This window comes from Phaethon lepturus, unplaced genomic scaffold (genome assembly GCF_000687285.1).
Source record: "Phaethon lepturus isolate BGI_N335 unplaced genomic scaffold, ASM68728v1 scaffold18140, whole genome shotgun sequence".
Lineage (NCBI taxonomy): Eukaryota > Metazoa > Chordata > Aves > Phaethontiformes > Phaethontidae > Phaethon > Phaethon lepturus.
This window is the reverse complement of record NW_010511365.1, coordinates 1,460-14,267: the sequence shown is the minus strand read 5'-3', so window position 1 is coordinate 14,267 and position 12,808 is coordinate 1,460. Positions and strand designations below refer to the sequence as shown.

The window sequence follows — 12,808 nt, the reverse complement described above, 5'->3', positions numbered from 1 at the left end:
TCACTCTGAGACTGCAATGGAGGTATGGTCTCTGAGCACTTACTGGCCACCAGTTGCTTAGTGATGTTTCTGGACATGGCCCCGGTTTGGCAGTGGAGGAGCAGGAGGTGGCTGCTGGCAGAGCCAAGCTATCAGCTCCTCTGCCCCTCCAGCAGGCGCTTGCATCCCTCTATGATCTGCTGCACAGCTTCATGGTCATCCAGGGTGGTTAGGTCCCCAAGCTCACTGGCCTTGTCCTCCACGACTTTCCTTAGCACCTGACGCATAATCTTCCCTGAGTGTGTCTTGGGCAGCCGGTGTGTGACCTGTGATGGGGAGGAGCAGAGCTAAGGCTGGGCGAAGGGGGTTGGCCAGGCTGCCAGCGCGGGTGTTGGACCGGCTTGCATGTATTACCTGAACATACTCTGGAGCTGCGTATTTAGCGATCTTCTTTGAGATCAGCTCCCGTAGCTCAGCAGCGAGAGTCTCCTGTGTGTAGCCACTGTCCTTCTTCAGCACCACAGACACATAGGCTCCTGGCAGAAGAACCACCAGGTTACTGAGCATTGTGCGCAGCATGCTCCTGAAGAGCCTGCCTGGACCGAGTGCCAGGAGAGGTCCCGCTCTGCTGGTAGCCTCAGGGGATGCGCTGTAGCCTGAACTGTAAGTACTTTTGGCCATGGTGCTGCTGCTGTCACCTTATGCAAAGCCCAGCTGGCCTCATGTGTAGGTTGTGATGGCTGTGCTGAGATCCCCACTACACTGCTACCAGGGGTTGGTGTCACAGTGCCACTTCCCACTGCAGCACAACAGCCCCAGGAGAGAGATTTTGGGGGCAGGAGAGCAAGCATCTTACCTTCTCCCTTGATCTCATGTGGGTAGCCGATGACAGCAGATTCTGCCACTGCCATGTGGTGATTCTGGAAGAGAACAGGGCTGGGGTTTGGCTCAGTGCTTTCAGCAGGCTGGGTGCTACCTCAGAGCTGCTCTGACCTGGCTTGGCTGCTGCAGGCCAGGTTATGCAGAGGGATAAGGAAGGGCCTCCCATGGCCTCTGCCCTTTTTCCTTCTTGCCTCAGCAGATCTATCTGCAAACACAAGTCTTCCCCCCCCCCATGCCTGGCTGCTTTAGGCTTGCACCTTTTAGATCCTGTTCTCTGCCTCCGGGTTGCTCCACCAGGTCCCACAGTCTTTACTGCTTCTCCTTAACATGCCCAGCTGCTGCTTTGGGATTCACCCACTTACAATATCAACCTTATCAGGCTTTGTCCCTCCTTTGTTGCAGAGAGCCAGAATGGCAGGGGAGAGGGTGGGAAACTGTTCCTACAGGTAGGCTGTGGGTCCAACACTGTTCCCTGCTGCTACAGCAGCAGCATGTTTCTGTCCAGGTATCTCAAAGAGGCTTCCCTGAGCACCAGCAATGCACCTTTGCTGTCCCCTCGGATGAGTTTACCTCCCACCCAGACTTCTTACCACAACATCCTCCACCTCCGCAGTGCCCAGCCGGTGGCCGCTGATGTTAATGATGTCATCCAGCTGTCCTGTCAGCTGGTAGTAGCCCTCACTGGTACGATAAACACCATCCCCAGTGAAGAAAAACCCTGCAGTAGCCAGAACCGTGCCATGGTCACTTGTTGCGGTGAGCATGTGAGCTGCTCACCAGCAATGCTCTCACCTTGCCCCCTTCTCCTTTCTGTTAGCACCGGGGCTCATGTACTCTGCTCCTTCCTCAATTGCTCAGGGTGAAGGTGCCTACCTCCCTTGTTAGTATTCTGCCTCTGTTGGTATCTGTCTGTTCTATCATCAGGCTCCTTCCCTCACTCTGCAGTGTGCTGGCTAAAAGCCCAGCCTGCCTCATTGCCACAAGCTGGGAGAACTTTGCTCCAGTGCGGGTGTGTGTGGTCCTGCTGCTTCCCTTTGCTTCATGTCAAGACACACAGATTCTTGGGCTTGCTCAGTGCCTCTGGATGAGTGACAGAAACCAACAGGGTTTGCAAGAGATGCACCAAGAGGCTTCTTTGTGCTTGAGGGGACTGGGGGCAGAAGGACAAATCCACTGCCCTAAAACCACATGTGATCCAATGGGGAAGGTTGGTGAGAGAGACCCAGTCCCAGGGCAGTGCTGAGGTATTGGGCATGGGGAGATGAAGGGCCTCAACACTGTGGAGGGTCTGTGGAAGAACGAAGCAGCAGTACCAGTTCTGAGTCCTACCCGTGTGCAGAAAACCAGCAGGCAGACGCAACTGTACCCAAAAAAACACCTCTGCAGTGACCTGCCACGTGTTTTCCTTACCTGGATAAGGAGTCAGATAGGTTTCCAGAAATCTCTTGTGGTCATTGTAAATGGTTCATGCCATACCTGGCCAAGCTTGTGAGATGCAAAGGGCTCCAGAGATGTTGTTTTCCAGAAGGACATTTCCCTGTAAAATAGTTACTTTTTAGTAACCATGGCTGAGGGTTTTGGGATGTTTAGTCATTGCCTATTTACTAACCCAGTGAGAGTTAGGAGAGTTCTGTGCCCCTGAATCCAACAGGACAGGCCCAGTCTCTCCCAGCAGATGTCTGCAACCAACTGCCTCCCACAGTGGCACGCAGGGCCCCTCCAGGGAGGCTGGCTGTCCCTGCCCAGCTACTTCACCTCGGAAAGGTATGTGCTGGGGACCCCAAGCACAGTGTGTCTTGTCAGGACAGAGCAAGCTAGAAAACAACTCAACTTCTGCTCTCTTTGGAAGAACAGCTTCACTGTTAGTCCCTTTCCAGCAAAGAAGGTTGCTGTGTAGCAGAGGTGAGCAGGAAAGTCATGCTCACAGATCTCCACACCAGTCAGCAAGTACTTGCTGCAGGTGCCTGGGGGAAACTGGGCTGAGCCAGGGCCTGGACTGCAGGTTATAAATGTACCTCGTCATCCAGGAGGGAGGGGCTGGTACCAAAAAAGGGTCTCATAGCCATGCCTGGAAGGATTTCAGCTCCAGGATTAGAAGGACGGGGTGAGATACAGATGCCTCCTGTTTCTGAAGCAAAAGAAACTGTAATGCTCATCCAAGTCAGGGACAAGAGGAAAGCCACGTAGCGCTGCTTGGCCAACAGCCTTTGCCCTGGCCCTCACTGCATCCTGTGGACCACAGGCTGGGCTTGGGCTTCCCAGGGAGCTGGGGCAGGCTCTTTGCAGAAGGATGGAAATGCTCATTTAGTTCAGCAGAGATCTGCTCCCTACCATCAACTCCCCTGTGTTTCTCTGTATTAGCTTTAAAGGCCATTTCTGTCTTTCACGTTTTGGTGCCCATGGCTCCTTACAGCATTGTTCATACAAGAGTGTCAGTAACAACTGTTCCCACTTGGCCAACAAAGCAGCAGGTCACCCCTAAAGCCTCGGAGAGCAGAAGCTGGAATGAGAGGTCATATGTATCTCACCAGTTTGCCACCACGTGTCCACTACTGGGCACCGTGTCTCATCAACCACACGGAAGTACCACTCCCACGCCTCCTTGTTGATGGGTTCCCCCACTGAAAGGGGAAAGACAAGGAGATAGAGCTCAAAGATCAAGTCAAAGACAGCTTCCCAGGGCATACTCATGGAGCCGGACCCAAACAATGCAATTTCCCCACTTTCCTCTCATGTGCTGCTGCTCAGCATTTGTGGGAAGAAGCATAATCTGATGCCCAAGGATTTTTCTGCTCCAGCCCATGCCACCAGCAGTTACCTGAGCCAAGCACTTTGAGAGAAGAACAGTCATACTTCTTCACCCATTCATCGCCGTATCTCAGGAGCAGGCGGATGGCCGTGGGTGCCCCGTAGAACTGATTAATTTTTAATCTCTCCACTGTTTCCCAGTAGCGGCCTGCAATGGAAACAGGGCCAATTAACATCCACACAGGTCATCCCAGCCCAAGACGAAGACAGAGAGAGAGGAGGTGAGAGCAAGGGCTCTCTAGCAGTGCCTGGACCCTCAGCCAAGCTAATCCCACACTGAGGAGGACTAAAGCAGTCCAGAAGCAGCAGCAGCCCCTTTTCCTCCACATCACCTAGCTCTGCTGCTCTCCCTGCTGTGGGGAGGGATAGGGAGAAACAGCTTCACCCCTGGAGAAGCAGCAGTGGCTGCCTAACCAGAGGAAAAAACACGTCCCCTCGCAGCTCTCCACTGGACACAGCCCGCGGTTTGCTCCTGCAGCAGCAGAACTGTTGCTGCCTGTGTCCTGGCATCAAGGTGCCAGCTCCTCGCCTGCTGCGGGTCTCACAGGGTGGCTGTGGCATGTCCCAGCTCCCCTGAGACACCTTCTCACTCACCAGGGTTAGGATGGATGGGAGTGCTCTCAAAAAGGACTGTGGTGCCACCATTGCAGAGGGGGCCATAGACTACGTAGCTGTGCCCCGTGATCCAGCCGATGTCTGCCATGCAACCAAAGATGTCCCTGTCCTGGTAGTTGAACACATACTGCACAAGAGGGGAGAGTCAGTGAGGGGTACAGGCTGGGCCTGCCCTCCTGGCAAGGGGGACAACCAGGAGCAGTGTACCCTTCTCTCAGCCCTGATGTGACTGCATCCTTCCCTCTTCCCACCACCCCTGCAGGGACACCTTCTTCCTGCAGAGTGTTTTTTAAAACACTGTCAGAAAAAAATAAAATGTCAGGTGCTTTATGAAGGTGCAGGAGGAGAGAGACACTTAAAAAAAAAAAATAACCACAGCCAAATTTGCTCGTTTCCAAAGGAGATAACTACAGCCTTTCCTTCCTTCTGCTGATCCAAGGCTGATCCAAGCATCAAAATGGGAGAACTTTCAGGGTGAGGATGATCCCTCCACACCTACATGACCACATGGAAGGAGAGGAGTTGTTGGCAAGGGCAATGTGCTGGAGGACTCCATGAGCCACCCCCAGGCACTGCTGGGCTCAACAGCACAGTAAACACTCAGGAAAACCCTGAGCTCAGCAAGGAGCCCAGCTTAGGAGCACTGAGGCAGGAAGCAGAGGGACCGTGAGATGCCTCTGCCAGCTCAGGGCCACCCCAGCTTGCCTGCAGGAGTTGGCACCTATCCACCTCAGCTGGGTGAGCGCAGCCCTGTGCCTGCAGGCAGGCAGAAAGCAGAACAAGCTCTTCTTGCTGCCCCATTTATTCCTCAGGAGACCCTTGGCTGCAAGGCTGCAGTATGAGGGAACGATGCCTGCCCTGTGCAGGGCAGAACTGCGTGCCGTCAGACCAGCAGCAACTCATCCAGCTTCCTCAAGCACTCTCCTTCGTTTCCTTTATTTAGCACCAGGAAATCTCCCCAGGGGCCAGTCTCCCACTAGCCCATCACTTCTCGCCTTCTGCTCTGGTATCGGCTGTTTTGGACCTGCTTGTCTCTTCCTGCAGCTCCCTGTCTGCAGGCTGCCAGCTGGGGACTCCGGGGCCTCAAGTGCTCCAGGGTGCTCGTAATGGAAACTTCCCCTGCTTGCTCTGTCTCTTTTTAACCCAGTGGTGAATTATGGTAGCACCCATAATCTCATCCAACTGAGATCTGGGCATGCCAGCCTTGTGTTGCGGTTTGCAGCGCTCCTGAGTGCTAACATGGCCACACGCTGCTCGCTCCCTGCATTGCCATTCTGGGATGGCAGCCCTGGCTCTCACAAACCAGCTCTGATGGTCTTGAGAGTGTCACTTATGATGAGCACAGCTGTACAGACAGCTTTGCTCACAGGAAAGCCAAGGGCTTCCACAAACCCCCTGCACACACTCCAGGATGTCTGGCCTGCAGCACTCGTGGCTGACAGAGACAACCCAGCCAGCCCTGAGCTTGCTGTCTCACAGGGTGCGTGGTCTGAGGCAGTACTGGAACTTCAGTCACACACAGGGAGAGCCAGACCCAAAGCTAAGGGACTGTTCAGAGAGGAACTCCTTCTTCCAGAGGACTCCCTATAATGTCTTAGGAAATGTCCCTCACAACCATTCCTACAGCCAAGTGCAGCTCCATGCTGTGCTTAGTGCCCCCTTACCCAGCTCTGTTAGAGTTTGCTTTGGCCATGCTAGGAGTTAAAGGCTTTCCTCTTCCCAAAGATGACCTACACTCTTCGGGTATAGACCCTTTGCCTTGAGGGCACTCACCAGCTTTTACAGATATCCTCAAATGGGCCCCTCCCAGAAACACTGCCCTCGATCTCCCACCTGAGTTGGGGTAGTTACATTCAGGGAAAGCAAGCCAGAGTTTTTAGGAGCAGATTGGCTTCTTCCTCCTCACCCAGTAATATAAAATTACCCTTGCAAGGCTGAGCACCCCACCCAATGATTCAGTCTAGGATAGGGCAGTGAAAGGAAGAAGAAAGCCAAGAAGGTAGCTCAGAAGAGTATGTGTTTGGGAGGCCCTGCTCCAGAGCATAGAATCAGAATTATAGACTATTTGGGTTTGGGTTGGATGGGACCTTTAAAGGTCATCTAGTCCACCCCCCCTGCAGTGAGCAGGGGCATCTTCAACTAGATCAAGGTTGCTCAGAGCCCCATCCAACTTGACCTTGAATGTTGCCAGGGATGGGACATCTACCACCTCTCTGGGCAACCTGTGCCAGTGTTTCACCACCCTCACTGGGAAAAATTTCTTCCTTGTATCTAGTTGAAATCTGCACTCTTTTAACTGTTACCCCTTGTCCTATCGTTACAGACCCTGCTAAAAAGTCTCTCCCCATCTTTCTTGTAAGTCCCCTTTAAGTACTGGAAGGCTGCAGTAAGGTGTCCCCGAAGCCTTCTCTTCTCCAGGCTGAACAGCCCCAACTCTCTCAGCCTGTCCTCATGTGTTGCTCTTCCTCAGTACCTGTAGGCAGATGTGTACTGGGCTGACGTGCTAGGAGGGCTTCCCAAAGACTTTGCTCTGGATAAAGATGAGCTCATGGTGCAACAAGGCAGCACATCTGTTCCCTGCACTGTCTATGGACTGCTAGCTCACGAGCACTCTGTGGCTGGGATCCATTACCTTGTGCGTGAGAGCGGCAAACAGCAAGTAACCAGCTTGGGAATGAACCAGACCCTTGGGTTTGCTGGTACTGTCTGATGTGTAGAGAAGGAACAACATGTCTTCACTGTCCATGGCAGCAGGGTCACAGCATGCATCCTCCTTCATCATCTCCTGCAGAAGAGAGCACAGCAGTCCTCTCTTGGGTTCTCACAGGCTTCTCTGTGTTGTCCCTGCGCCCGCTTGCGCACCTGTCCCCCGAGCCGACCTCCGAGCACCTCTGCTCCCCCCATACCGTCCTCCCCACCTCCACTCCCCTTGCTAGCCAGCCTGAACTCTCTTTGGCCTTGCTGAGCCGGCAAACGCTCTCCCCCGCCAGAGCAGACCTGCTGAGTAAGAGGCAGCTATCTTTACGCTGCTGCCGCTCTGACCAGCATAGAAGTCTTCCAGGAAGCTTTTGGAGCACTAAGTGCTTGCAGATGGGATGAGCAGAGGTGGGGAGACCTCTGTGCAGCTCCAGGGAGCTAAGAGAAACGCACGGCAGGGGCTCGCCTCTTCAGAAACGGCGCACCATGCCGGCAACCTGGCTATCCTGTGTGCCACCAATAACGGGCACATGGGCAGCCTCACTGCCCGCTTCCTCGGACACGAGCTGCCAGCGGCACTCACAGAGAGTGCCAGCTCTGCCAGCAGAGCGGTGTGTGGCAGTGCAGTGGCAGTCCAAGGCTGGGCTCGCCATGTGTCAGCCCGTGTCTGGGGTGTTTCTAGCCCCTGGTACACCCTGCTACGAGCCCTGGTTTGCACTGCCTGTCCCTGACAGTACAGGGCTGGTGCTGTGGGAAGAGCCACCAGTTACCCATCCTGATGGCTCCTGGCACTGTCCTGAACTCGTGTGCAGCTCCAGCTGCCACTGCTGCTGCAGGACAATGCCTCCACACCGTGTCAACGCAAAACAGCAAAGCTGCCACGGCCAGCCAGGACCCTCTCTCCACCCCCTGTCCCTGCTCCCAGAGCGGGTACATTGTCCAGCAGTAGCGCCAGGCAGCCTCTCACCTCCTCCAGCAGCACGTCCCGGGCTGTCATGGGAACCTTGCTGTCAGTCCTCATGGAAACCAAGAACCCGTTTCACTCCTGGGCACTGTTTCACAGCCTGGTCCACCGTCTTCTTTAGCTCAATAACCTTGCTGCCTCTCAGCCCCTGGTTCACTGTAATCACTGTCTCCAACCGGGCTGCAGAAGAGCCACATAAGCAGCTCTGCCCCTCTCCATCAGTCACACAGCAGTTTGGCTCTGCCATGACCCTGCACTTCTCCTCCTGTCTCCCAGCCCCTGTAACTCATGTCCTCCATTTAGCAAAAACAGCAGCTTTGCATCTTTGTTTCCCATTGCCTCCTGCCTGTGTTGCATCCCCTCAGAGGAGACGCTGTATCCCAGCCTTTCCGTCCCTTGCATGAAGGAGAGAATGAGTTCTTCCCATGGGCTGGAAGATATTTAGTGAGCCAGTGCCATTTCCTGGGGTGCTAATCCCTGCTCCATGGCCATACGTCATGGCAGCACACCCTCAGTTAGCCCAGGGAGTCTTATGCAGAAAACCTTTGCCCACCAGCACAACCCTGAGCCCCCCAGCTGTCTAACCAACAAGCTCAGCGCTGTCCCCCAAGGGAAACACATGTCTCCCTTACCCACTGGCTCTTACCATCCCGGATCCGGTCTGCTAGGGACTCTGCACAGAACCCGATGAACACCACAGCATGCACAGCCCCGATGCGGGCACAGGCCAGCATGCTAGCCACCGCCAGTGGGCACGGAGGCATGTAGATTGTCACCCTGTCACCTCGTTTCACCCCTTGCCGTTTCAAGGTGTTTCCCAGGCGGCACGTCAGCTCCAGCAGTTCCCTGCCCAAAGAAGCAATGGCACAGTTAGAGACTTTCTTGCAGATCTTACCTGCATGCATAAAGATGGGGGACCTTAGAGAAACAGGTACGCAGCTTACATCCCTACGCACCCTAACCCACCCACTGGAAGTCCATGGGAGAGCTGTAAAATGTCAGTGGGAAGGAAAGGAGAAGAGAGTCACTAACGTGGGACGTTATTTATAGAAAAGAAAGAAATCAGAATGGTCTCTGTATAGAGCCTGACACTCTCACTGGCCAACATGAGGAGCCAGCCATAGTGCCAGAAATGGCCACTGGCAATTCCTCTGGCTCAGCAAGCCCACACCACTTCAGCTGACTTTCCCAGTGGCAGCCTGAACATTTCATTTCTATCAGCCTGTGCAACTGGAACAACACGCTACCCTGCAAGGCTGGAGGCTACATGTGAGGAGTTAGATATCTTCCCCAATGAAAACCAGACCCCATGCTTTGCTAAAGCTGGGAAGGTCAAGCCCTCCAGAGCTTGTGCCCCGCAGCGAGAACAAGAGCTGTAGGAAAGCGGTGAGCAAACAGAAGCCTCTCCCGAGAAGCATCGCTCCCAGAAACCACAGCTTGGCTGTCAGCGACTCATTTCATGGGAGGGCTCTCCATGCAGGGAGATTGGCAGGGGTGGATGGTCATGTTTGTCGTGTGAGGTCTGGAGCCAGAGAGGACAGAGGGATTCGTTCTGTGTGCAGAGGGATTTAAGCGGATTCTGGGGCGGAGACTCAGAAAGCAGGCAAATTGAGCTGGAAGGTGGGGGCCCCCACACCAACCTAGCAGGGCTGGACTGGCAGTCCCCCCAGAGTGCCGAACCCAGCAGCGCTGCTGATATGCGGACGAGCATGGGACTTCCCAACACCCATGTGGCTGTGAATCTGGTCTCTTTTGCAGACCATTTACCTGCAAGTTTAGACACCAGGAGCCTTGCTGGGAGGTCACACATGTGACTTTCCCATGTGGTCTTACCTACAAGCATTGCAGTGCTGTCATGAGGGGCTTACACCTGCCTCCCCATCTGGGTAGGGACCCCTTGGGGCCCAGAGGGTTAATTGGGAGGTAGGCTGAAGTCTCAGATCAGCACAGGCAAGCCAACAGCCACCATACTGTTGATCTATCTGTGTGAAGGGTTTCTGCATCCCCTCACATGACGCCCATTAGCCCTGTGCAGTGTTCATGCATGCTGCAATATGTCTCTCGTACGCTCAGCCGTAAGTACTGACCTGTATGTGACCCGCACCTCCTCTCCTGGTTCATCCTTCTCCCAGATTAAGGCCACTTTGTCTGGGGCTACATGGACATGTCGGTCCAGGCAATTCACTGGAAAAGATGACCCAGTCTCATTGCCAGAGCAACCCTCAGTACCTCTTAATTCACATAAAGTCAGCACTGGCAGTCCTGATTTCAGATCAGTCAGGGCTCTGTGTAAGTATTCTCAGCATTATCCCTGTGCATCCACTGAAAAACCTTTCTGGATACCGGCCAGCAGATCACAAGCACTGTCCCAAGCCCGTTATCCTCCTCACCACTCCAATACCTACCAATCCTCACTATCACCTTCCCCCTTAACTGCAACCTAATGCTGTCCAGAGCAGAAACTGCCTGAAGTCCCTTTGGAGGTCACATCCCCAATGCCCTCAGAGGGCCTGGCAAACATTAACTCAGCCATCACTCCACCCAGCACTGCCTTGCAGCTGCTTCTGGGGTGGACTAGGGCAGGTTTTTAGCTGCAGTGCTCCTAAATAACCAATGTAGGACGAAGTGAAGCTCTGTGCAGGAAGACTGCAGGGTGCATTTGTCCAAGATGGAAGAGAGCCAGGTCCAGGAGTGCACAATCTCTGGCTTTCCAGGGACATGGTAGGCTCAGGCTTTGGCTGTAATTCTTCCAAGAAGGTTTCCCACATGGCTGGCAGCTGCAGTTTCCTGAGCCTTGTTCCACTCTGTTTTCTTTAAAACTGCTACTGAGGTCATGGGATGATGCAGCAGCCCCAGTTTGCATACCAAAATACCTTTTTCTCCTGACTGTTCCTAGTTTTCCGGGAGAGAAAAAACCACACATGAATTTGAAAGAGTAAGATCTCAAATCCCAAAGGCAAATAACTCCTGCTCTCCTGCCCGAGTGGACTGTGTAAGACCTGATTTATGAGAGGTCTGTCTCGTATTTTGAACACTGGGACCAACAGCGCTGTGAGCAGGACACAGTGTCACCAGCCCCTGTGTATTCCCTTGGAAGCTCCACTAAGGCAGTAGCCCCAGCCCGCAGAAGAATAGCCTCCCACAGCTGTACCATTCATTGCTCCTGTGTTTTGCTTTCTGCAGATACGTACTGCTTTCGCTGGGCAGGGATAACCTAGTGCAGTGCTGCCTGCTGAATGCACAGGGTTTGGTGCTGTTGCCTCTGGTCCTGCAGAATGGAGCCACTGCGCTGCTGTGGGATCCATGGAGGCTGAGGGAGAGCAGCCCGTGCCCCAGCCCACCCCCATCCACCTGCAGCCCCTCCAGCGAGACCTGGTTGCTCCCTTAGGACCAGCTACATCCTTACACTACAGCCACTGGAAGACCAGCCAGACCTTTTGGGGATCCCCCTCCCTCCAATCCTTTAACTGTGCTCCTCTGATCTGCTCCCAGGGCCAAAGCCCTTCACAGAGAGGCACCCGCTGGTGCTTGGTGGGCTCCAATGTCCGTCTCCCTCCTTACCTGCCACATTGAGCTGCCCGCCCAGGAACCAGGAGACCCTGCCCTGGCGCAGGTCGCAGTCCTGGACAGAGTGGAAGGGGGTGATCCAGGTGAGCCGGCTCCTCCCTAGCGCTCCCCAGAAGGCATCTCCCTGCTGCACTGACACCATGTACAATCCTTCGTGGTCCTTGGGTCTGGAGAAGGCGATGGCTTCGGGCATGTAGGCGGTGAGGGGCCCGTGGCTCCACGCTCGGGCAGCTGCCGACCCAGGGGGGCATCTGGGAGCCTGAGGAAGAACTCTGGGGCAGCAAGCCCGGGCCAGCAGCCTGGCCATCGTCGCAGGGTGCCTGCCTCTCACCGAGGAGATGGGTGCCTGGAGCCCTCGTGGCTGCTCAGGACACCCAGCTCAGGGAAGACAGGCCCCTGTGGGACCTGGGGCTGTGTCGCCCTGGGCTGATTGGACACAAAGCAAGTCTCCCACGCAAGCAGCCCAAGTGCCCCTTCTCCCCTGCCTTGTTCCTCTCCTCCTCTCTTCCAGACCATTACAGGGAAAAAGAAATTCAATCCCTTTAAGGGAGGGGAAAGGGGTGGACTGTAGAAATGTTTGACTGAAAATAACCTTCATGCTAATCTGAGTCCTGACGGACACTCTTGAATGGGAGCCAGGTTCAGCGGGTGCCTGGGCTCCCCACGGGGGCCGAGGTGTCTGGGCCAGGCTCTTACCAGCCCACTCATGCTCATGATCTCACGGGGCTGCACTGGATCCCCGGACACCTCTACTTTGCCCCCACTCACCTCCCTCTACTCGCCCGCATCCCCTTGCTCCCCACAATCCCCCTGCTGCAGCCCCCCAATCCTTCACTGGCCATGAGGGCAGCCTGGGGCAGCTCACCTGTAATAGTTAAGGTCCCCTCCATGCTAGCCTTGGGTGATGGGACCATCCCCTTCCCAGAATTAAGGTTCATTCCCTGCAGAGCACTAGGCTGTACTGTTATTGGTGGGCCAGGGAAGGTTTTTCTCCTGCAGCTGTCTGCTGTAGGAGGGGGATTCTGCATCCCATCCCACCTCACTGCTGGGCGGCTATCAGAGCCCTCTGATAAGCTGGGCTGAGTGCTCTGCCTCCTCCCAAACACTTCAGACCAGTCTGTACCACAGGGTGGACTGGGAGCACTCAGCAATGCCATGGTGGAGCAAGGGGGTGGTGGTTTGGCATGAAACACTGCAGCCCATCTCCTCACTCTGAGATCTCCCACCACTCACTGTAGCAGAGCTAAGCTGCCGCCTTGCCTCCAAACAGCTTTTCTTCTGCCTTCCTTTCCTTCA

The 12,808-nt window shown here is 54.8% G+C and overlaps 1 protein-coding gene across 1 annotated transcript; it reads right to left on the bottom strand.

Annotated features, from left to right (window-relative positions):
* Window positions 1-131: 131 nt before the first annotated feature.
* On the bottom strand, window positions 132-11,826 carry LOC104618279 (acetyl-coenzyme A synthetase 2-like, mitochondrial). The gene is given in 15 exon segments (XM_010283831.1): window positions 132-305; window positions 394-512; window positions 836-899; window positions 1,452-1,579; window positions 2,272-2,398; window positions 2,877-2,989; window positions 3,390-3,482; window positions 3,680-3,817; window positions 4,264-4,411; window positions 6,917-7,069; window positions 7,949-8,011; window positions 8,013-8,125; window positions 8,592-8,791; window positions 10,033-10,129; window positions 11,507-11,826. Coding segments are annotated over 15 exon segments (2,043 nt in total). The 5' UTR covers window positions 11,820-11,826.
* Window positions 11,827-12,808: the final 982 nt, after the last annotated feature.